The sequence below is a fragment of the Oncorhynchus clarkii genome, chromosome 4 (genome assembly GCF_045791955.1).
Source record: "Oncorhynchus clarkii lewisi isolate Uvic-CL-2024 chromosome 4, UVic_Ocla_1.0, whole genome shotgun sequence".
Classification (NCBI taxonomy): domain Eukaryota; kingdom Metazoa; phylum Chordata; class Actinopteri; order Salmoniformes; family Salmonidae; genus Oncorhynchus; species Oncorhynchus clarkii.
In genome coordinates this window covers 64765006-64791220 of record NC_092150.1, presented here as the reverse complement: position 1 = coordinate 64791220, position 26215 = coordinate 64765006, and the positions used below count along the sequence as shown (strand labels likewise).

Here is a 26215-nt window from a genome sequence, read left to right as displayed (position 1 = left end):
GTTTAATCTCATAATCAGAAAGCCTATTAGTGCTGGTGTATTACTATGATCAAAAAGTGGCAGTACATGTTTTTCCTGGATTTCCACTTTAACGTGTCAACAAATAACAAGCGCTTTTACATTTTTTTTTTAGAAGAGTTCTTAACAGTGTTCAAAGCCATCTGCCTCTCCACAGTTTTTTTGCTGCCTCTAACTTGAGATTGATGACTTTAATATGCCGAGATATTCCTCGTACTGTAAACAAGCATCCATCATGTCCAGTTTGGCTCGTCGCCCTCAGCACTTACAGATGTGGAATGACAAGTGATACCAAACTCGCCATCAAAACGCCGACGCGAGACAGGGACAGGCAAGAGCTTGAATTAGAGGGAGAGCCTATTGGATATCAGGATAATTGCTTCTGCTGCGCTGCTTTGCATCGGTGATCTGTTCATTTCTTGCTCTACTACACATTACTTCAGTGTCACATTTCACTATAGACTCATCTGCATACAGTGGTGTAAAGTACTTAAGTAAAAAATACTTTAAAGTAATACTTAAGTCGTTTTTTGGGGTATCTGTACTTTACTTTACTATTTATATTTTTGACCATTTTTACTTTTACTTCACTACATTCCTAAAGAAAAGTATTTTTTACTCCATACATTTCCTCTGACACCCAAAAGTAGTCGTTACATTTTGAATGGCTAGCAGGACAGGAAAATGGTCCAATTCACGCACTTATCAAGAGAACATCCCTGGTCATCCATACTGCCTCTGATCTGGCGGACTCACTAAACACAAATGCTTCATTTGTAAATTATGTCTGAGTGTTGGAGTGTGCCCCTGGCTCTCCGTAAATAAAAAATGGTGCCGTCTGGTTTGCTTGATATAAGGAATTTAAAATGATTTATACTTTTCCTTTCAATAATAAATTTACTTTTGATACTTTAAGTATATTTAAAACCAAATACTTTTAGAATTTTACTGAAGTAGTATTTCACAGGGTGACTTTCACTTGAGTCATTTTCTATTAAGGTATCTATACTTTTACTCAAGTTTGACAATTAGGCACTTTTTCCACCACTGTCTGTATCCCTACACATATTCCAAGCACACCCGTGTGAAATAAACATGTTGCTGCAGTGCAGCCTGGGAAGCTGGTGCTGGCTTGCTTTCTATAAATATATCACACTCCATTCAACTCTCCAGCGAGATCACTCAAAACAGATGTGACAACAACCAATCAGACAACAAACTCATGTTGGTTCCCAGGGGCTTAACCAATAGGAGATGTAATGAGATAAAATATTCATAAAGCTTAAATGGCGTAATAATTTAGCGGTGGCCAGGGACTGGCTTTGGGGGAACAAAGCTGCCATGGTGATTAATTGGGGAGGGGACAGGGGTTGACGTTAAAATAGATTTGTCCTGTGCTTAATTAGCAGGCAGTAAATCGGCCACCTCAAGGGAAGGCCCTGGAAATGTCAACTAGTCAGCAAATTGATAATGACAGGGTCTCCAACCAGCAGGTAATTGTTGGTTTTAGATCTATGTGTGACCTATTTTTACAATATCGTAATGGATTCTGTTTGTCGGTCACATTCATGGAGGAACATGTGCACAAATAATGATGTATGCTTCACTAGCATTTCATTTTGATGTTGTGAAAGGAGTGATTGAGCCATGAGAAGATTTAGTGGGGAACATCACAGATGAACTATTTTAAACAGAGGCTCTCTCTGCAGTAGCTGGCTGTGTGTCTAGATTGTGCTCTCATTCAAGTGAAACCAAATTAGGTCACTCCTGACAGCAAAATCCACAGTCCTAGGGCCCTTACATCTGTTTCTCTTCTGTTCCTCTCTCATATTTCAAAAATAGTTCCTATGGAGACGTACGGATCATTTATGAGTGCCTTCCTAAGCTCCCTATTTCATTTCCATAATCAATACATCTCCATTGATCTATTCACAGCAGTTTGCAGGGGATTTTTCTATGTCTATGCTTGTATTTGCTGGTGTGTACTGTGCGTGTATTGTGGTGTCTTGAAAGCTATGGGGCAGCTGCACACCCAGCTGGAGGTTTATCCCCAGTAGGACACTGCTACATGGACAGTGTGTGTGTGTGTGTGTGTGTGTGATGGGATATTGAGGACACAGTCACCTCCATACAGCACACGAGGGAAATAAAACAAGTCTGCCAGATCTCTCATAGGGAGCTGCATCTGTACTACTGGGAGGGTAAGGAGAGAGAGAAGGACCTTCCCAATGGGCCATATTCACCTCAGGAGGTCATGTGACCTCAGGAGGTCAGCCCCCTTCTCTCCCCTCTTGAATCCATCCCTCCCTCCCTCTCATCCTTCCTTCCTCCTTCCATTCATCCCTGTATCTGTCTGGGGCACTCACCTTTTCACCCTCTGTTGCTCGGCCAGGTACTGTGGTCTTTCATCATCTGCCAGGGCTTTATATAATCACACAGGAATGTACGTACACACACACACACACACACACACACACACACACACACACACACACACACACACACACACACACACACACACACACATACACACACACACAGCTAAAGCAACTACATACTGGATGTACTGTACGTACAGGACTTGCAGAGCAGAAATCTTGTCTTTGAGTAGCTCCTGGGCCTTGTTGAAGTCACACAGCATGTTCTGAGTCTCTCTGTTGTGCATGGCGTTCATCTCAGCCATCTCCCGCTCGTGTTTCTTACACAGGTCCTGTTCATGAGCCCTGATGAGAAGAGACCAGACCATTAAAGCCCATTCAGATCACGTCTTTATACGCCTCTCCAGCTCTGAGGCGCTGAGTCTCTGGTCCAGAGGTGTTACAGTATCCTAACGAGGCACAATTACCACAGACACATTCCTTTTGATCCTGCTGCCGCCAGTCAAATTGCATTCATCTTTGACTTTCTTTCATTTCCTGACACACTCATCCTTTCCTTTCCTAGAAAGACATACATAATTCATAGCAGAGGGCTCTGGAGGAGAGGTATCACTGTTTCGCCATAAGTGAAAAAAAACACTCCTCTCTATTTACTTATTGATTTATTTTGAAATCGGGACAGATGGACAGGACTTTTCCAGGACATTTCACCAGCTCATTGAAATTCCCTGCATGGTAGCGGTGACTGTCTCCTCTCAGTGGGCTTTATGGCAGGGCTGCTCACTCTGAGGTACTGCAGTCGGAGAGAGAGACCATGAGGAGTACAGAGGAATATGTTTGCCTCTCCCTGAGTAACACCCTGAGGGACACATCATTTCCAATGTATTTATTTATTATGTTATTTTTATCTCAGAAACGAGGATTCGCCCGGCGTGTTACATAATTGGAAGTGAAACGTACTCCACGAGGAGCTTGGAATCCTGCTAGCGATGTGTGTCGTTGATGTCACACATGCATGCACGCACAAACAGACGTGCGCTTTTGCACACACATGCGCACTGGAACACCAGCCCTCGGATTCAGAGGGGTTGTGTTAAATGCGGAAGACACATTTCAGTTGAATGCATTCAGTTGTACAACTGACTAGGTATCCCCATTTCCCAATGGGACTCCCTAATACTTTCTCAAACACCCAGAAAAGGCTACTCTCCTTGATGTTATCCTCACAAATAATCCTGATAGGTATCAGTCTGGTGTTTTCTGTAATGACCTTAGTGATCACTGTTTTACAGCCTGTGTTCGTAATGGCTGCTCAGTGAAACGACCTGTCCTGATTTGTCATAGACGCTTGACAAAAAAACTTTAATGAGCAAGCCTTCTTTCATGAACTGGCCTCTGTAAATTGGGATAGAATCAACTTGATCCCCTCTGTCAAAGACACCTGGACCTTCTTTTTTGATATTTTTAGTGGTATTGTTAACAAACACGCCACCATGAAGAAAAATGTAATTAAAAACAGGTTTAGTTCCTGGTTCGACCATGATCTTGCAGAGTTACTCCACCTCAAGAAAAGGCTCAGCACACGCATACTCAGGCTGACTGGGTCTCGTTCAGGCCAATTAGAAATAAGTGGACTCAGGCTATCCGGAAGGCCAAAGTTAGTTATTTTAAGGAAAAGTTCTCTCTCTGAAGTTAGGGAAACGGTTAAAGACCTGAAGAATAAACCCTCCTCTTCACAGCTGCCCATGTCCCTTAATGTTGATGATGTGGTTGTTACTGATGAGAAGCACATGGCTGAGCTCTTTAATCACCACTTCATTAAGTCAGGACTCCTATTTGACTCAACCATGCATCCTTGCCCGTCCAACATTTCCTCATCTCCCAACCCTTCTAATGTGACTAGTCAGATGGTTTAGACCCTTTCTTCTTTAAGGTTGCTGCCACTATCATCGCCAAGCCCATCTCTGACCTTTTTAACCTGTCTCTCCTCTCTGGGGAGGTTCCCATGGCTTGGAAGGCAGCCATGGTTCGTCTTTTATTTAAAGGGGGCGATCAAGCTGATCCTAACCGCTATAGGCCTATTTCTATTTTGCCTTGTTTATCAAAAGTGTTGGAAAAACTTGTCAATAATCAACTGACTGGCTTCCTTGAGGTCTATAGTATTCTCTCGGGTATGTAATCTGGTTTCCGCTCAGGTTATGGATGCGTCACTGCAACCCTAAAGGTTCTCAATGATGTCACCATTGCCCTTGATTCTAAGCAACGTTGTGCTGCTATTTTTATTGACTTGGATAAAAATAAATAATACAGTAGACCATTCCATTCTTGTGGGTCGGCTAAGGAGTATTGGTGCCTCTGTCTCTAAGGGGCCTTTGGCCTGGTTTGCTAACTACCTCTCTCAAAGAGTGCAGTGTATAAAGTCAGAACATCTGCTGTCTCAGCCACTGCTTGTCACCAAGGGAGTACCCCAAGGCTCGATCCTAGGCCCCACGTTCTTCTCAATTTACATTAACAACATAGCTCAGGCAGTAGGAAGCTCTCTCATCCATTCATATGCAAATTATACAGTCTTATACTCAGCTGGCCCCTCCCCTGATTTTGTGTTAAACACTCTACAACAAAGCTTTCGTAGTGTCCAACAAGCTTTCTCTACCCTTAACCTTGTTCTGAACACCTCCAAAGAAAGGTAATGTGGTTTGGTAAGAAGAATGCCCCTCTTCCCACGGGTGTGATTACTACCTCTGAGGGTTTAGAGCTTGAGGTAGTCACCTCATACAAGTACTTGGGAGTATGGCTAGACTGTACACTGTCCTTCTCTCAGCACATATCAAAGCTGCAGGCTAAATTAAAAATTAGACTTGGTTTCCTCTTTTGTAATAGCTCCTCTTTCACCACCTTTGCCACACTAACCCTGATTCAGATGACCATCCTACCCATGCTAGATTACGGAGACATAATTTATAGATCGGCAGGTAAGGATACTCTCAAGCGGCTAGATGTTCTATACCATTCGGCCATCATATTTGCCACCAATGCTCCTTATAGGTCACATCACTGCACTCTATACTCCTCTGTAAACTGGTAATCTCTGTATAGCCGTCGCAAGACCCACTGGTTGATGCTTATTTCTAAAACCCTCTTAGGCCTCACTCCCCCCTATCTGATATATCTACTGCAGCCCTCATCCTCCACATACAACACCCGTTCTGCAAGTCACATTCTGTTAAAGGCCACACACATCCCTGGGTCGCTCGACTTTTCAGTTCGCTGCAGCTAGCGACTGGAATGAGCTGCAACAAGCACTCAAACTGGACAGTTTTATCTCAATCTCTTCATTCAAAGACTCAATCATGGACACTCTTACTGACAGTTGTGACTGCTTGGCGTGATGTATTGTTTTCTCTACCTTCTGGCCCTTTGTGCTGTTGTCTGTGCCCTATAATGTATGTACCATGTTTTACGCTGCTACCATGTTGTGTTTCTACCATGTTGTGTTGCTACCATGCTGTGTTGTCTGTGTTGCTGCCTTGCTATGTTGTTGACTTAGGTCTATCTTTATGTAGTGTTGTCTCTCTTGTCGTGATGTGCATTTTGTCCTATATTTATATATATATATTTTTAATCCCATCCCCTGTCCCTGCTGGAGGCCTTTTTGCCTTTTGATAGGCCGTCATTGTAAATAAGAATTTGTTCTTAACTGACTTGCCTAATTAAATAAAGGTTCAATAAAAAATCAAATTAAATGTGATTAGTTATCTCTAGAAAAGCATCAGCCTCCATTTTTTTAATTCATCACCAAACAGGCTTTTAATTCTAATGAGAGTTCTTTCCGTTCATTCCATCCGGGCCTTAGCCACACATTATGAATTAATATAAGAGTGAATTATTAATTATCAGCCTGTGGGAAAAGCATGATGATAGATTATATTTAGGCCTTGCCCCAAATAACAGTTTCATATTTCCTTATCAATTTATTTGGCCATATAACAAAATGTCAAAAGGGACCATGTCATCAAAGGGAATAACAGATGACAAAATATAAACCAGGACATCTAGCAGGGAGAGGCAAATTGGCCCCCTCTCTTTCTGCCAGTATCCTTCCACTTTAATCTAACTTGAAAACGTTGCCAGCACTGCCAATGGCCACTGACAGTCACATCTAAACAAGAGGAAGTCGCACAACTGAACTTCTCGTGTTGTGATCCACCAGTCATCTAAATGAACTAAACAATCCAAAATAACCTTATTAAAACGAGGTAGAGGCATTCACCTGTAAGGATAGCATACGGGGACTCACCAACAGTGCCTTCAGAAAGTATCCACACCTCTTGACTAATTCCACATTTTGTTGTGTTCCAGCCTGATTTTGAAATTGATTAAATTGGGATTTTGTGTCACTGGCCTACACACAATACCCCATAATGTCAAGTGGAATTATGTTTTTAGACATTTTTACAAGTTAATTTAAAATGAAAAGCTGAAATGTCTTCAGTCAATAAGTATACAACCCTTTTGTTATGGCAAGCCTAAATAAGTTCAGGAGAAAACATGTGCTCAACAAGTCACATAATAAGTTGCATGGACTCACTCTGTGTGCATTAATAGTGTTTAACGTGATTTTTGAATGACTACCTCATCTCTGTACCCCACACATGCAATTATCTGTAAGGTCCCTCAGTCGAGCAGTGAATTTCAAACACAGATTCAACCATAAAGACCAGAGAGGTTGTCCAATACCTCGCAGAGAAGGGTACCTATTGGTAGATGGGTAAAAAAATGGCAGACATTGAATATCCCTTGGAGCATGGTAAAGTTATTAATTTGGATTAATAACACTTTGGATGGTATATCAATACACCCAGTCACTATAAGGATACGGGCATCCTTCCTAACTCAGTTGCCAGAGAAGAAGGAAACTGTTCGGGGAATGCACCATGAGGCCAATGGTGACTTTAAAACAGTTACAGAGTTTAATGACTGTTATAGGAGAAAACTGAGGATGGATCAACAACATTGTAATTACTCCACAATACTAAGCAAATTACAGAGTGAAAAGAAGGAAGCCCGTACAGAATAAAAATATTCCAAAACAACTTGTTCGCAATAAGCCACTAAAGTAAAACTGCTAAAAATGTGGCAAAGAAATGAACTGTATATCCTGAATACAAAAGATTATGTTTGGGGCAAATCCAAAACAACATCACTGAGTACCACTCTTCATATTTTCAAGCATGGTGGTGGCTGCATCATGTTATGGTACGGTTGTCAACGGCAAGGGAGTTTTTTAGGATAAAAAGCAACGGAATAGAGCAAAGCACGGGCTACATCCGAGAGGAAAACCTGATTCAGTCTGCTTTCCTCCAGGACAATAACCTAAAACACAAATATACACTGGAGTTGCTTACTAAGACAACATTGAATGTTCCTGAGTGGCCTACTATAGCTACAGTTTTGACTTAAATCAGCTTGAAAATCTATGGCAATACTTTAAAATGGATGTCAATGATCAACAACCAACTTGACAGAACTTTAAGAATTAAACAAATTATAATGTGCAAATATTATACAATCAACGTGTGCAAATCTCTTAGAGACTTACCCAGAAAGATTCACAGCTGTAATCGCTGCCGAATGTGATTCTAACATGTATTGACTCAGGGGTGTAAATACTTATGTAAATGAGATATTTCTGTATTTCATTTTCAATAAATATGCCAACATTTCTAAAAACATGTTTTCACTTTGTCATTATGGGGTATTGTGTGTAGAAGGCTGAGGCAATAAATATATTTAATCAATTTTGAATTCAAGCTGTAACAGGGGTATGAATACAGGGGTATGAGTACGCAACGCGCCGGAACAACATTACTGGCTTGTTATTGTGTCAACCCTCCTTTGTGTCACCCCATAATGCTCTGTGGTGGGGTCATGGCCCTCCCCTCCTGCCCTCTCCTCCCACCCACCTGATCTGCTGGTTGGCCTCACTGCGGATCTTCAGCACCTCCTTGCCCTTAAGCTCCAGCTCCTTGGTGAGCGTGTTGATGTTTTCATTCAGTGTGTGGATTTCGTGGTCCAGCTCAGCAATGTGGTTCTTCCTCCTTACCACCTCCTCCTGCAGGTCTGAGATACGGCCCAGCAACTCCCTCTCCTTTGGGGTAATAGGCAGACATACACAGGCAACACACACAAAGATACACAGAAACACACAAAAATCAAGCAAAAAAAAAACACGTTTGAGTTAGCATTTGATCTCATTTGTGCATTCTTGCTGTGCTGTTGTGCTGCTTCCTTGTATTCCCAAGGGGTACTGTGATGTTGGATACCATCTTTACAGTGCCATGATGCTACAGCTTAAGTGGGCACACTCACATACCATGGTCACTAGTGATTAGGCCTGGGAATTGCCAGGGACCTTACGATACAATATTATCATGATACTTAGATGCCGATACGATCTGTATTGTGATTGTCACAATTCTATATGTATTGCGATTTGATACTGTGATTTTATTGCAATTCGATGTTCCAAACATATTGCTCACCATATGTCTGCTGCAGAGAGACATGAGAGAGCCATGAGAAAAAAAGTTTTATCAGTCATGGAAATTAATTGGCTCCCTATTTAAAAATAAGATGGAGAACAAGCTATGAAGGAAAAATACTGGAGTTTTAGCGCAAATACAGTGCCTTGCGAAAGTATTCGGCCCCCTTGAACTTTGCGACCTTTTGCCACATTTCAGGCTTCAAACATAAAGATATAAAACTGCATTTTTTTGTGAAGAATGAACAACAAGTGGGACACAATCATGAAGTGGAACGACATTTATTGGATATTTCAAACTTTTTTAACAAATCAAAAACTGAAAAATTGGGCGTGCAAAATTATTCAGCCCCTTTAAGTTAATACTTTGTAGCGCCACCTTTTGCTCCGATTACAGCTGTAAGTCGCTTGGGGTATGTCTCTATCAGTTTTGCACATCGAGAGACTGACATTTTTTCCCATTCCTCCTTGCAAAACAGCTCGAGCTCAGTGAGGTTGGATGGAGAGCATTTGTGAACAGCAGTTTTCAGTTCTCGATTGGATTCAGGTCTGGACTTTGACTTGGCCATTCTAACACCTGGATATGTTTATTTTTGAAACATTCCATTGTAGATTTTGCTTTATGTTTTGAATCATTGTCTTGTTGGAAGACAAATCTCCGTCCCAGTCTCAGGTCTTTTGCAGACTCCATCAGGTTTTCTTCCAGAATGGTCCTGTATTTGGCTCCATCCATCTTCCCATCAATTTTAACCATCTTCCCTGTCCCTGCTGAAGAAAAGCAGGCCCAAACCATGATGCTGCCACCACCATGTTTGACAGTGGGGATGGTGTGTTCAGGTTGATGAGCTGTGTTGCTTTTACGCCAAAAACATAACGTCTTGCATTGTTGCCAAAAAGTTCAATTTTGGTTTCATCTGACCAGAGCACCTTCTTCCACATGTTTGGTGTGTCTCCCAGGTGGCTTGTGGCAAACTTGAAACGACACTTTTTATAGATATCTTTAAGAAATGGCTTTCTTCTTGCCACTCTTCCATAAAGGCCAGATTTGTGCAATATACGACTGATTGTTGTCCTATGGACAGAGTCTCCCACCTCAGCTGTAGATCTCTGCAGTTCATCCAGAGTGATCATGGGCCTCTTGGCTGCATCTCTGATCAGTCTTCTCCTTGTATGAGCTGAAAGTTTAGAGGGACGGCCAGGTCTTGGTAGATTTGCAGTGGTCTGATACTCCTTCCATTTCAATATTATCGCTTGCACAGTGCTCCTTGGGATGTTTAAAGCTTGGGAAATCCTTTTGTATCCAAATCCGGCTTTAAACTTCTTCACAACCGTATCTCGGACCTGCCTGGTGTGTTCCTTGTTCTTCATGATGCTCTCTGCGCTTTTAACGGACCTCTGAGACTATCACAGTGCAGGTGCATTGATACGGAGACTTGAGTATACACAGGTGAATTGTATTTATCATCATTAGTCATTTAGGTCAACATTGGATCATTCAGAGATCCTCACTGAACTTCTGGAGAGAGTTTGCTGCACTGAAAGTAAAGGGGCTGAATAATTTTGCACGCCCAATTTTTCAGTTTTTGATTTGTTTAAAAAGTTTGAAATATCCAATAAATGTCGTTCCACTTCATGATTGTGTCCCACTTGTTGTTGATTCTTCACTAAAAAATACAGTTTTATATATATATGTTTGAAGCCTGAAATGTGGCAAAAGGTCGCAAAGTTCAAGGGGGCCGAATACTTTCGCAAGGCACTGTATACAGGCAGCAAGAGCAAAAATTATATTGCGAGATTGTCAAAATTATACGTCAAGGAAACTGTACTGTTCAGATGGGTTAAATGGAGAAGTAGCCTGAAATCTGGACACTGACTGTAGGTCTATAACCTCTCATATAGCCTAATCTAATATTAACTGCTGCAGAATTAAGCATTTCTTGCAGTAAAATTATACACCAAATGTACATTTTGACTTGAGAACAGGAGTGGAAAAATATGATTTATTTCATTCAGCATTTTGAGAAAATTAATGCGCAGTTAGCAACCGTCTGTAATGGTGCTAATTTATCAGCATAAAATCTTTATTTCAAACATCATAAAATATGCATCAAAGCTGAACTGAAATCTTCTCAAAAACATGTTGTCGTTTTTAACAGCTTTAAATTTTCTTAAAAACGGTCAAACTGATACAATTTTGCAAGTAAAATCTTTCCCATTGTAAGGGTGCGTAACTGGTGGCAGGGAAGTCAGACGCAGGAGAGCAGAACTAGGTAATAGCCGGAGCAGTTTAATTCCAAAACCAACGGTATCAAGAAAACAACTTGGGTACAAAACCAGACATTCACCAGTCAACATGTGCACATGCACTTACAAACAAACAATACCACACAAAGACATGGGGGGAACAGAGGATTAAATACACAACACGTAATGAGGGAATGAAAACCAGGTGTGTGGGAAAACAAGACAAAAAAAATGGAAAATGGATCGGCGATGGCTAGAAGACCGGTGAAGTCGACCGCCGAACACCGCCCGAACAAGGAGAGGTACAGGCTTCGGTAGAAGTCGTGACAGTACCCCCCCCCCCCCCCCCCCCCCCCTTGACGCGAGGCCCTAGCAGCGCGCCGACACTGGACTCGAGGACGACCCGGAGGGCGAGGCGCATGGCGATCCGGACGGAGACGGTGGAACTTCCGCAGCATTGAAGGGTCCAACACGTCCTCCACCAGAACCCAGCATCTCTCCTCCGGACCATACCCCTCCCAGTCGCCTCGAATCCAGTATGGAATTAACGGAGTACGCCGGGCCCCCCTCGATTTTCAGAGGGGGCGGAGGAACCTCCCGCACCGCAGACTCCTGGAGCGGGCCAGCCTGAGGAGAGACACATGGAACGAGGGTTTAATACGGTAATCGGGGGTAAGCTGTCACCTGTAACTCACCTCGTTCACTCTCCTCAGGACTTTAAATGGCCCCACAAACCGCGGACCCAGCTTCCGGCAAGGCAGGTGGAGGGACAGGTTTCGGGTCGAAAGCCAGACCTGGTTCCTCGGTGCGAACACCGGGGCCTCACTGCGGTGACAGTCTGCGCCGGCTTTCTGGCGCAGCACGGCACGCTGAAGGTGAACATGGGCGGCGTCCCATGTTTCCTTCGCGCGCCGGAACCAGTCGTCCACCTCAGGAGCCTCGTTCTGACTCTGATGCCAAGGAGCCAGAACCGGCTGATACCCCAGTAAGAGGTTAGTGGAGGAGTGGCGGAGCGGGTTCTGGGCCATCTCTGCCCAGGGCACGAACGCTGCCCACTCCCCCGGCCGGTCCTGGCAATAAGACCTCAGAAACCTGCCCACATCCTGGTTAACTCTCTCCACCTGCCCGTTACTCTTGGGGTGAAAACCTGAGGTAAGGCTGATCGAGACCCCCAGACATTCCATGAACGCCCTCCAGACCCTCGAAGTGAACTGGGGAACCCGATCAGACGTGTGTAAACAAGGCCTACGCAGTCTGTAGGGCCGTAGGTAGACCGGGCAGCGGGAGGAGACGGCAGGACTTAGAGAAATGATGCACAACAACCAGGATCGTGGTGTTTCCCTGTGATGGGGGTGATCGGTCAGGAAATCGATCGACAGGTGTGACCATGGCCGCTGTGGAACAGGTAACAGATGCCCCTTCTAGACTCAACAACCCCCTCACCCCTCCTCACTGTCTCCACCCACTCCCTCTAGATTGCTGTACAGAACCTATGCATATACTTTTTTGTTTGTTGGTGGTGTAGCTTACCTCTGAGCAGGTGCCTAGGAGCCTTACACTGGGCGCACCCCGAGCAGGAGGAAACATAAACCCTCGCGACCTTAGCCAAAGTGGGCCACCAGTTCTTCCCACTCAGACAGCGCACCGTCCGACCGATGCCTGGATGACCAGAGGAGGGTGACGTGTGGGCCCAATAGATCAGCCGGTCATGGACAGCAGACGGAATGTACAGACGCCCAGCGGGACACTGGAGGGGAGCGGGCTCTGCACGCAACGCCTGCTCAATGTCCGCGTCCAGCTCCCACACTACCGGCGCCACCAGGAAGGAAGCCGGAAGTATGGGGGTGGGATCCATGGGCCGCTCCTCTGTGTCATACAGCCGGGAAAGTGCGTCTGCCTTCACGTTCTGGGAACCTGGTCTGTCAGAAAGGGTGAAAACAAAACGGTGAAAAACATGGCCCACCTTGAATGGCGAGGGTTCAGTCTCCTCGCTGCCCGGATGTACTCCAGATTGCGTTGGTCAGTCCAGATGAGAAAGGGTGTTTAGCCCCCTTAAGCCAATGTCTCCACGCCTTCAAAGCCTTGATGACAGCCAAAAGCTCCCGGTCCCCCACGTCATAGTTTCGCTTCGCCGGTCTGAGCTTCCTCGAGAAGAAGGCATAGGGGCGGAGCTTCGGTGGCGTACCCGAGTGCTGAGAGAGCACGGCTCCTATCGCAGCCTTGGACGCCTTCACCTCCACTATGAATGCCAAAGAGGGTAACCAAAGGCCCTGTCCGCCTCAGCCGACCACTGCATACGTACCGGTCCCCCCTTCAGCAGTGAGGTAATGGGAGCCGCTACCTGACCAAAACCCCGGATAAACCTCCGGTAGTAATTGGCAAACCCTAGAAACCGCTGCACCTCCTTTACCGTGGTGGGAGTCGGCCAATTACGCACGGGCTGAGATGTGGTCACTCTCCATCTCCACCCCTGAGGTGGAAATGCGGTACCCTAGGAAGGAGACGGACTGTTGGAAGAACAGCCATTTCTCAGCCTTGGCATACAGGTCATGCTCCAACAGTCGACCAAGCACCTTGCGCACCAGGGACACATGCTTGGCGCGTGTAGCGGAGTATATCAGAATGTCATCAATATACACCACTACACCCTGCCCGTGCAGGTCCCTGAAAATCTAATCTACAAAGGCTTGGAAGATTGATGGAGCATTCATCAACCCGTACGGCATGACGAGGTACTCATAATGCCCTGATGTGGTACTGAACGCCTTCTTCCACTCGTCTCCCTCCCGGACATGCACCAAGTTGTAAGCACTCCTGAGATCTAGTTTGGTGAAGAAGCGCGCCCCGTGCATTGACACAATCACTGTGGCGATAAGAGGTAGCAGATAACTGTACCTCACCGTGATCTGATTAAGGCCTCGATAGTCAATACACGGGCGCAGACCTCCCTCCTCCTTCACATAAAATTAACTCAAGTAGGCGGGGGAAGTGTAGGACCGAATGTACCCCTGACGCAGGGATTCGGAGACATATGTTTCCATACCCACCATCTCCGCCTGTGACAGAGGATACACGTGACTCCTGGGAAGTGCGGCGTCTACCAGGAGATTTATTGCACAATCCCCCTGTCGATGGGGTGGTAATTGAGTCGTCTACTTTTTGGAGAAGGAGAGAGCCAAATCGGCATATTCGGGGGGAATGTGCACAGTGGAGACCTGGTCTGGACTTTCCACTGTAGTAGCACCTACGGAAACCCCTAAACCATCCCCGAGCACTCTTGCGACCACCCCGTGAGAGCCCTCCGTTGCCATGAAACAGTGAGGTCATGACAAGCTAACCAAGGTAGGCCCAGCACCACGGGAAACGCAGGAGAGTCAATGAGAAAGAGACTGATTCTCTCCGTGTGACCCATAGTTATTGTGTGTTTTCCTTGTTTTAGTGTTGGTCAGGACGTGAGCTGGGTGGGCATTCTATGTTGTGTGTCTGGTTTGTCTATTTCTATGTTTGGCCTGATATGGTTCTCAATCAGAGGCAGGTGTTAGTCATTGTCTCTGATTGGGAACCATATTGTTTTGTGTTGGGTTTTGTGGGTGGTTGTTTCCTGTCTTTGTGTTTTATGCACCAGTTAGGACTGTTTCGGTTTTCACGTTTATTGTTTTGTATCCTGTTCATGTTTGAGTTACCTTATTAAATTAACATGAACTCTAACCACGCTGTGTTTTGGTCCACCTCTCCTTCCCAGGAAGAAAGCCATTACACTGCGTCACCATGCCCAGAGGAGCGGTGGCCTCCCTAATCAACCCTGACCCTAATGGTCGACTATCTAAGGCGTGAACTGGGAAGGGCATATCTACAGGAATGATGGGGATCCCTAAACTATGGGCAAATGATCTGTCAATAAAATTCCCAGCCGCGCCTGAATCGGCGAGCACCTTATGCTGGGAATGCGGGGAAAACTCAGGAAAAGTAATGAACAAAAACATATGTACAACAGAGGGCTCTGGGTGAGAATGGTGCCTTCTCACCTGGGGTGACGCCAGAGTGCCCTGCCTGCTGCCTCGTCCCCCAGAGGAACCAACACGGCACCGACCGGCAGTGTGAACTCTGCAGCCACAGATGGTGCACGAGACGGAACCTCCTCCGGTCTCCCTGAGCGCAGCACCTCCCAACTCCATGGGCATCGGAGCGTTGGTGCTGGGGGATGGAACCAACAGACCCCGATCTGGACGTCCGCGTGTAGCCAGCAAACCGAATGGACAGGTCCATTAGCTGGTCGAAGGTGAGGGTGGTGTCCCTGCAGGCCAACTCTCGATGGACGTCCTCGCGCAAATTGCAGCGATAGTGGTCGATCAGGGCCCTGTCCTTAAATCCCGCTCTGGAGGCCAGGGTTCGAAATTCCAAAGCGAACTCCTGTGCGCTTCTCGCCCCCTGCCGCAGGTGGAAAAGACGAAGACTGCCCAGAAACGATGCGTGAACTCCTCAAAGTGGTCCAGCACCCCATCTCCTTCCACCCACACGGCGTTGGCCCACTCCAGGCCTTTCCCCGAGAGGCGGACACCCTATCACAGCCCGAAGGAGCCGGGTGGACGTTTGCTAGGTATAACTCCAAACTGCAACAGGAAACCCTGGCAGCAGGCAGCCGTCCCATCGTACTCCCCGGGGAGGGTGAGGCAAATTCCACTGGAGCCGGGTGCAGGGGGAGTGAGTAGTGGAGGCCCCGGTTGTGCTGGTGGAGGTGCTGGAGGAACTCTCCCAGCGATCCATAGTAGAGGTCGACCGATTACGATTTTTCAATGCCTATACCGATACCGATTATTGGAGGACAAAAAAGACGATACCGATTAATCGGACATTTTTTTGTATTTGTAATAATGACAATTACAACAATACTGAATGAACACTTATTTTAACTTAATATAATACATCAATAAATCAATTTAGCCTCAAATAAATAATGAAACATGTTCAATTTGGTTTAAATAATGCAAAAACAAAGTTTTGGAGAAGAAAGTAAAAGTGCAATATATATATGTAAGAAAGCTAACGTTTAAGTTCCTTGCTCAGAACATGAGAACATATGAAAGCTGGAGCTTCCTTTTAACATGAGTCTTCAACATTCCCAGGTAAGAAGTTTTAGGTTGTAGTTATTATAGGAATTCTAGGACTATTTCTCTCTATACCATTTGTATTTAATATGCCTTTGACTATTGGATGTTCTTATAGGCACTTTAGTATTGCCAGTGTAACAGTATAGCTTCCATACCTCTACTCTCTCCTACCTGGGCTCGAACCAGGAACACAACGACAACAGCCACCCTTGAAGCAGCATTACCCATGCCGAGCAAGGGGAACAACTACTCCAAGTCTCAGAGCGAGTGATGTTTGAAACACTATTAGCGCGCACCCCGCTAACTAGCTAGCCATTTCACATCGGTTACACCAGCCTAATCTCTGGAGTTGATAGGCTTGAAGTCATAAACAGCAGAGCTGCTGGCAAAACGCACGAAAGTGGTGTTTGAATGAATGCTTATGAGCCTGCTGATGCCTACCATCGCTCAGCCAGACTGCTCTATCAAATCATAGACTTAATTATAACATAATAACACACAGAAATGCGAGCCTTGGGTCATAAATATGGTCAAATCCGGAAACTATCATCTCGAAAACAAGACGTTTATTCTTTCAGTGAAATACAGAACCGTTCCGTATTTTATCTAACGGGTGGCATCCATCAGTCTAAATATTCCTGTTACATTGTACAACCTTCAATGTTATGTCATTATTACGTAAAATTCTGGCAAATTAGTTCGCAATGAGCCAGGTTGCCCTAACTGTTGCATATACCGTTCCTAGGACGTCATTGAAAATAAGAATGTGTTCTTAACTGACTTGCCTAGTTAAATAAAGATTAAATAAAGGTGTAAATAAATAAATAGATAAATAAATAAATAAATAGGCAAAATAGGCGTCCAAAATTACCGATTTCCGATTGTTATGAAAACGTGAAATCGGCCCTAATTAAATCGGCCATTCCGATTAATCGGTCGACCTCTAGTCCATAGCTTGGACGACACGGTCCATGGCGGCGCCGAGATGGTGGAGCATCGCTGTGTGTTCCTGGACGCGCTCCTCAATCTCCATACCAGGGACACCTGCTCCTGCCGACTCCATATTCTGGTGTGGTATTCTGTAAGGGGTGCGTAACTGGTGGCAGGGAAGTCAGACGCAGGAGACCAGAACTAGGTAATAGCCGGAGCAGTTTAATTCTAAAACCAACGGCATCAAGAAAATAACATCTTGGGTACAAAACCCAATGCGCACCAGTCAACATGTGCACAAGCACTTACAAACAAACAATACCACACAAAGACATGGGGGGAACAGAGGATTAAATACACAAACACGTAATGAGGGAATGAAAACCAGGTGTGTGGGAAAACAAGACAGATATTTATAGACAAGTTGATTAACAAATAGGCTATAAACAGAAACAGGCCTATATCTAAAAAGGCCTGTTAAAAAATAGTTCTGTAATCTCTGACTGTACAGCTCATTTTCTATATTTGCGGGTTAGGTTGGATGCGGGCCTCAGATTTTCACTTTATCACATAGTCAGGGGTTGCTAATGGGTTAATAGCAACAGTGGTGGAAAGAGTACCCAGTTGTCATACTTGAGTAAAAGTAAAGATACCTTAATAGAAAATGACTCAAGTAAAAGTGAAAGTCACCCTGTAAAATACTACTTGAGTAAAAGTCTAAAAGTATTTGGTTTTAAAAATATACTTAAGTATCAAAAGTAAATGCAACTGTTCAAATATACTTAAGTATTGAAAGTAAAAGTGAAAATAATTTCAAATTCCCTATATTAAGCAAACCAGACGGCACCATTTAAAAAAAATATATATATATTTTTTTACAGAGAGCTAGGGGACCACTCCAACACAGACATAATTTACAAATGAAGCATTTGTGTTTAGTGAGTCCACCAGATCAGAGGCAGTAGGGATGACCAGGGATGTCCTCTTGATAAGTGTGAATTATACTATTTTCCTGTCCCGCTAGCCATTCAAAATGTAACCAGTACTTTTGGGTGTCAGGGAAAATGTATGGAGTTAATAGTACATTGTTTTCTTTAAGAATGTAGTGAAGTAAAAGTAAAAATGGTCAAAAATATAAATAGTAAAGTAAAGTACAGATACCCCCCAAAACGACTTAATTAGTACTTTGAAGTATTTTTACTTAAGTACTTTACACCACTGAATAGTAATTGCGGGCGGATGCGGGTGAACAAAAACAGCTGACCCGCGCATTACTAATGGCCACCACTCAACCTCTCTCTCTCTCAGCACTAAATGTTTACTTCCCTGGACACGTGTGCTGTGAGGTTGTTAGTACTGATGCTGCTGATATGTCTGAGCTTTCTGCACAATTCTCTAAATATATATCTTATATTAATAAATACAAAAGTGACTGTTCTGCTTGTATTTGTTTATACTTGTCCGAGCTACAACAACGTGCTAGATGACTGTTATTTCGCCTGGAAAAGGTCGCATCCCAGGAAAAAGGTCATCTCCTGACTATTCGCTCAAAACCTGGCTGTTGCTGTCCAGTCCATTGTACTGCAAACCTACTGGTAAAGCCTTCACTAGAATATTTAGTGTATTTAGTCAAATGTTCAGTATGTAATACGGACAACGATACCATTTAAATCTAGACGGACTATTATCACTCTCTTTCTCAAAGTTACTGTAACAGTTAACTCTACAGTTTGATATATCAAATGCCAACATCCCCTTTTGCCCAGGTAGAAATACATGTAATTACCTGATTATACTGTTCAGAGAACTATAACTACATCCCAGTTGTAGATTAATCATGCTTTGCTTGGCTCAAAGATCATTTCCCCCTTCAGCAACGGCACATCCTTTAAAAAGTCCTTCCCTCTACGCTAAGAGTTCCCACAGCATACCGTCAAGTCCAACTCTGGTATTGAAGTTGATGGCTCTTGTGTAATCCGATTACAATCTGTATTCATTTTGAATTCCTGTAAATATAATTTCATGCCAGCTGATTGAGGTGATAACAGTAGTGTAGTTATTAATGTGTGGGCCACTGCAGGGGGCTGGTTTCAGTGGACTAGCTCACTCTCCTCTCCATAGAAGCTTGCTTACCCATCCTCTGCCTAACAGAGATTCACTGTGACATTTCGGCTGACTCCCAATCTCCCCAGTGGATACCTGTTTTGCTTGGAAGCCAACATGATTGCCATGTCTCTGCATGGGTTGGTCGTGGATTACACAGGTAGAGGCAGACAGTGCTGAACATCAGTGAGGGAAAAGGAGTTTTTGGCTATGTTCCAATAGGCATGTGACCCTATCTTTGTGTGCGCGCAAGTTGATTTGATTGACGTGTGCCTGGGCCGTAAAGTGAGAGAGTGGTGGCAGCTCTAATAGCAGCACTGAGCCTCACAGTGAGGACCCTAGGCCGACCTGCAGAGGTTCAGAGGGACAGTCTGAATACCACCCGGACAACTAACCCTCTCCGTTACGGTGGCACTATAGAATAGAAATATTCATTGTCCATCTAAAGATGGACACTCTGTTGGAACTTAGAGCAAATTGTATGGTGGAGCCATTAGAGCGGTACTTCTCAAAATCAAACAGACACTTTTCTAGGGCAAAAGAAGCTTTAAAGGGTATGGACAAAATATCACAGGAACAAAATAGCACTTCAGGTTTCAAAGATTCCTCTGAGGGGATGTTGGGAAGTTGGTAGATGGAGTTCCCAACTCCAATAATCACCATATTTGATCTCTGATCTTTGACAAAAAGCTCTTTAAAAAATGATTTAATTTCTGTGGCTGGCTGACACTTAGTTTGACAGCAGTGCGACTGGAGGTGGGTAGAGGGTACAGTACAGTGGTAGAGGTCTGGGAATAGGAAGGTCTCAGCGAGGAGCTGATTAGAAGACAAGTATACTGGCCTCATGAGGCCTCTCTGAGCCCCAGCTCCCCAGTCTCTCTCTCTGCTTCCACAGGATTGTCTGTCTCTACAGTTCCAGAGCAGACTGATCAAAAGGCCAGCCAGAGCACAGCCTCGTCATTAGCGGCTGGTAGCCACATACAGAGAGAGAGAAAGAAAGAGAGGAAGTGAGAGAGAGCTGAGTCACTAGAGGGAAGCAGTCAGATCTGTCTGTGATCAGTCTGTGATCAGTCAGATTAGTCTGTGAAGCCGGAGTGATTGGAGGTACTGAGACCCTCACCCCCAAAACTCAACCTCTCCAGGGCTACATCACATCACAAGGATGGGAGGTGTCGAGCTGCTGCCATTAGTCCAAGAATTGCCACGAACCAGAGAGCGGTGAGTCATAATGTTAGATGAAATCTTTCTTCAGCCTCCATAAATGATATGAGATCAAGTATACCTGTGGTTTGAATTCAAATCATACCCAATACTGCCACAAAGCAGGAATAACTCCAGTGCCATTGATCCGCCATAGAGGTGACACTGAAACGTTATTGATAAGGAAACTTCTTTACAGATTAGGCTCTGTCATAGTAACTATGAGTCACGACCACTTCCCCACCCCAGCAGGAGCGCACCTCCTCTAAACATCCCTATCTGCCCAATAATCTGGGAAAATAGAGGCATCTATCACAGTTTGCAAACAGGCTGCGGCGTGTCTCCGCCGTGAAAAATAGGTCCGCTGGTGATGAGGAGCCATTAGCGATGCTTCAGTTGTTGGAGATGAATTGAGCATTTACAGGCCTGTGTAGGATTTCATTAAGACAAGGTCTCATAGACAGACATTGTTTTGAGGAATCAGCCTCCGGGGACCAGAGCGTGGGGATATTAACTTTCAGATACAGAAAAACATGAGAGGAAAGATGAGACAGACCTCTCGATGGCCAAAATGCACACAGGCGCGCACACGTACGCAGGCACGCACGAAAGCACACACACACACACACACACACACACACACACACACACACACACACACACACACACACACACACACACACACACACACACACACACACACACACACACACACACACACAGATAATATGTAGCTACCATGAGCAATAGAGTATAAAAAATAAACATTCTTCAAAGCCGTTTGTCTGTCAGAAGCCGAGCATTCGTCTGTGGGGAAAACTGATCACTATCCCCTGCAAACGCAATTCTCCACACCGCAGACCAGGCCTGCTAATCTCACAGCTCATTAAACAAGCCAGCACCGTGCATCTCTCAGGGGCCACAATTATCGATAAGGCAGCACAGCGCTCAGCGCGGGCCCCGCCGCCCGCCGTACCATCAACAGCTCAGCACAGGCAGTTATTTGTTAGATACATCTCTCCGTCTCCCAGAAAGAGGACGAGCAACACTTTGTACCTCTCTTCAGACGGCCCTCTCTCTATCTACCGGGGCTGCTGGGCTGAAGGGACTGTTCAAAGGAAAACACCCTGCTCGGCATTGCTAAGGCTCTTTGATTAAGGCACATGTTCATTCTAAAGATCAGAGCTTTGCCATTTACTGGGTAAAACCACAACACCTCTATAAGAGACAACAGCAGCCGTACAGTCTGGGAAACATAACTGGCGGCTGTGATTAGCAGATCTGTATAATGAAGGATGACTCAATGTACGGGCATCCCTCACGCGGGAGGGATGTCTCAGCGTCTGTAAAATCATGCAGCCCTATGGGACATAGACAGATAGACAGGGCTGTGTCCTGATACGTCTGACTGCTGAGCTGAACACAGACAGTTTGAAGGAGAGGGGGCTTAGAGAAGGTTGTTGGTTGATTGAGACACCACCAGTAAGCCTGTTTATGCCATGAGAGATGTCAGACGTACTAGTACTGTGGTGCTTGGATATGGCAGTCCTATATGGGATGAGAAGAACAGGCCATGGTTCACTTCACACACACCTCTCAGGTGCAAAAACCAGGCAGGGCATTTCATATGCATTTGGGATATGCATTGCTGTCTAATACAAGCGAGAATCACACCTCAAAGACCTCAATATATTTCCTGTTTTGTTTTACAGGTATCCTCGCATCGTAACATGAGGTGGATCTCACAGACCTGGCAGTGTGGTGCCAGGACAACAACCTCTCCCTCAATGCGAGCAAGACAAAGGAGCTGATCATGGACTACAGGAAAAGGCGGGCCGAACAGGCCCCCAGTTAAAATCGACGGGGCTGTAGTGGAGCGGGTCGAGAGTTTCAAGTTCCTTGGTGTCCACATCACCAACAAACTATCATGGTCCAAACACACCAAGACAGTCGTGAAGAGGGCACAACAGTACCTTTTCCCCCTCAGGAGACTGAAAAGATTTGGCATGGGTCCCCAGATCCTCAAAAAGTTATACAGCATCACCATCGAGAGCATCCTGACCGGTTGCATCACCACCTGGTATGGCCACTGCTCGGCATCTGACCGCAAGGCCCTACAGAGGGTAGTGCGTACGGCCCCATCACTGGGGCCAACTCCTGCCATCCAGGACCTCTATATCAGGCAGTGTCAGAGGAAAGCCCTAAGAATTGTCAGAGACTCCAGTCACCCAAGTCATAGACTGTTTTCTCTGCTACCGCACGGCAAGCGGTACCGGAGCGCCAAGTCTAGGACCAAAAGGCTCCTTAACAGTTTCTACCCCCAAGCCAGACTGCTGAACAATTAATCAAATGGCAACAAGAATATTTACATTAAAAAAAACTTCCCCCTCCATTTGTTTTGTACACTGCTGCTACTCACTGTTTATTATCTGTGCATAGTCACTTCACCCCTACCTACCTGTACAAATTACCTCGATTAACACATTGACTTGGTACCAGCACCCCCTGTATATACAGTTGAAGTCGGAAGTTTACATACACCTTAGCCAAATACATTTAAACTCAGTTTTTCACAATTCCTGACATTTAATCCTAGTAAAAATTCCCTGTTTAAGGTCAGTTAAGATCACCACTTTATTTTAAGAATGTGAAATGTCAGAATAATAGTAGAGAGAATGATTAATTTCAGCTTTTATTTCTTTCATCACATTCCCAGTGGGTCAGAAGTTTACATACACTCAATTAGTATTTGGTAGCATTGCCTTTAAATTCTTTAACTTGGGTCAAACGTTTCAGGTAGCCTTCCACAAGCTTCCCACAATATGTTGGGTGAATTTCTAATTATTTTTAATTTAATTTGTAATTATTTTTTTATTGAATATTTGAAACATACAATATACTTGCAGTGAAGCCGCTCAATAACTACATCATACCAGTCCTCCAACAGATTCCCATTCAGAGCGACACACAGAAGCATCCAGGGTCAATGCCCTGCTCAATGCCCTGACCGATCTACCACCAGGCAAAAAAACGTGAACCCGAACGAACCCTCCAAGATCCCCCCCCCACAGTTTCCCAATAGCTATCCCTCAACCATTCGAGACCCCTCCCACAGTACCCCCCAAGAAGAAAAAATAAATAAAAAATACAATTAATTCCATTCCCCACCCCCCAAGAACCCCCCAATGCACCAACAACCAAGATAATGAACTAAAGAGAAAAAAGGAAAAGACAGAAGAAAACAGCAAACAAAAACGCAAAAAAAACACAAAAAAAAAACTATACATTTAAAACAAAGGACATCAAGGACAACTAAAATCATAACAGCAATGCCAACTGTATATGTTTGTGTGTATGTCTGGCACTATTACATGTATGTGTGCGTTCTTGTATGTGTTTATTTGAATGAGAGCGAGTGTATATGTGTACAAACACCTGCACGGCATCAGCCTCAGGCAAACCGGCATTAGTTGTAAAAACACTGCCACTTAGTGTCATTCTTTAAAAAATATATATTTTTATCTTTGACCATCATTCTCTCTCTCACACAGCAACTCCACTCCCACTTGTCTCCAATTCCACATCCCAACCCTCAGCTTCCCTCAGCCCATCCCATCTATCTCTGCTGGCCATCCACTTTGGGTTTCTATGCAACACATATCTTTCAACTATGCTGTGATGTTTAATGTACAATTTCAATCTATCTAATCGAATAGAAACCACAGATTGCGAGTTGAAGATAAATACTTTTACTAAGAGTATTAGTATATTAGTGACTGACCCGGTCTCTCCAGATCTCCTAACAGTACTATTTCTAGGGTAAATTTTAGATCAATGCTATGCATTTTCAGCCAGATTCAGCAATACCAGATTAAATGGTCTATTGATTCTGTATCCTCACAAAAAAATCTGCAGAGCTTAGATGATTTTATGACCCAAATATTCAACATTTTGTTGGTGGCAAGAATTCTCTATAATAATTTTAGCTAAAAAGCACTAAGTCTTAAATCTTACGTTGTTTTATATATCAACTCATACACCCTGTACCATGTAATCGGTACATCAAACATTTCTTCCCAACTATTTTGCAATCTGTATGGCATAGTTGTCAACATCCTGGTCCTCAAATGAAACTGGTATACTTTCCTATTTATGTTATTTTTATTCCTCTGCCAGTTTTGATCCTTCATTATGGGCAGACAGACTAGTTCCCTACCTCCTTCCGCTGCCACCTGCCTCCTCCATTTTTGGGGCAATGCTGTAATCAATTGGTTGAACTCTTGGATTGAGCAGACCTTTCTGTACAATTCTGATAACTCCATGAAGGACATAACTCGACCATTCCAATTTACAATATAATTTAAGAACAAAATACCCTTTTCAAACATCTTTCCCATAAATACAGGTATTTTATCAACCAGCACATTTGAGTTCAGCCATAATATTTGTTGTCATATTTGTTCTATCTTTTCAGGGGGATGAAATTGAAATTGTAGCCAGCTCTGCAATGCTTGTTTGAAAAAGAGAGATACTTTGAAAAAAGTATAATTTTCAATGAATCGAAAATGAGACATGGCAATCTACACAAAGGCAAAAAGGCCATTTTAAACAGTGGATGAGCTTTTCTTATTAATCTACTTGAGAACCATTTAGGGTTCAAATAAAACTTTTGAATGAGTGAAGCTTTTAGAGAGAGAGGTTTAGTGCTTTTATATTTAATAATCTCAACCCACCCAATTCATATTCATTATATAGAATATGAATAAAGCTAAATATTTTTTGCTCATATGATTTCAAAAACGAATCATCAGGAGTAGGCAGTGCCATAAGTAAGTGAGTAAACTGAGATATGACTAAGGAGTTAATCAGGACAAGTTTTCCATAAATAGAAAAGTATTTACCTCTCCAAGGTTGCAGGATCTTGTCTATTTTTACAAGTTTTCTATTGAAATTCATTTTGTAGAGCTTATTTATATATTTTGTGATATGAATACCAAGTATGTCTACTTCACCATCAGCCCATTTTATAGGTAAACTGCAGGGTAATGTAAAAGTTGTATTTTTTAAGGATCCATTATGTAATATTGTACACTTATCATAATTCGGTTTTAGTCCAGAGAGTACAGAAAAGTTATCTAGATCTTTAATTAATGAGACATTGCAGGGATCTAGCTTGCTGACTTAATATAAAACTTGAGTCATTGGCATACATGGACACCTTTATTTTTAAGCCTTGGATTTCTAATCCTCTAATGTTGTTATTGGATCTGATTTTAATAGCTAGCATTTCGATGGTCATAATGAATATGGTGACAACGGACACCCTTGTTTAACTCCTCTTGACAATTCAAAACTTTCTGAGAAGTAACCGTTATTTACTATTTTACACCTGGGGTTGCTATACATTATTTTGACCCATTTTATAAGAGAACTACCGAAATTGAAAAAATCCAGGCATTTATAAATAAAATCCAGTCTTACTTTATCAAATGCCTTTACAAAATCACTATAAATACCATTCCTGGCTTCTTATATGTTTCATGATGTTCTATTATTTCTAGTAGTTGTTGTACATTATCTCCAATGTATCATCCATGTAAAAAAAACTGTCTCATCAGGATGAACAATACCTGGTAAAACCCTTCTAATTCTGAGTGCTATGCATTTTGCTAGTATTTTTGCATCACAACATT

The 26215-nt window shown here is 43.8% G+C and overlaps 1 protein-coding gene across 3 annotated transcripts in view; it reads right to left on the bottom strand.

Moving 5' to 3' along the window:
• The window catches only part of LOC139407137 (protein FAM184A-like), a 171015-nt gene that overhangs the window by 5679 nt on the left and 139121 nt on the right, over nucleotides 1-26215 (bottom strand). For all 3 annotated transcript variants that reach the window (XM_071150581.1, XM_071150582.1, XM_071150584.1), the window contains exons 14-15: nucleotides 8360-8544; nucleotides 2595-2741 (exon numbers count right to left, since the gene is read on the bottom strand). In XM_071150581.1, coding sequence (XP_071006682.1) covers nucleotides 2595-2741; nucleotides 8360-8544 — 332 coding nt within the window. The remainder of the gene's footprint in view (nucleotides 1-2594; nucleotides 2742-8359; nucleotides 8545-26215) is intronic.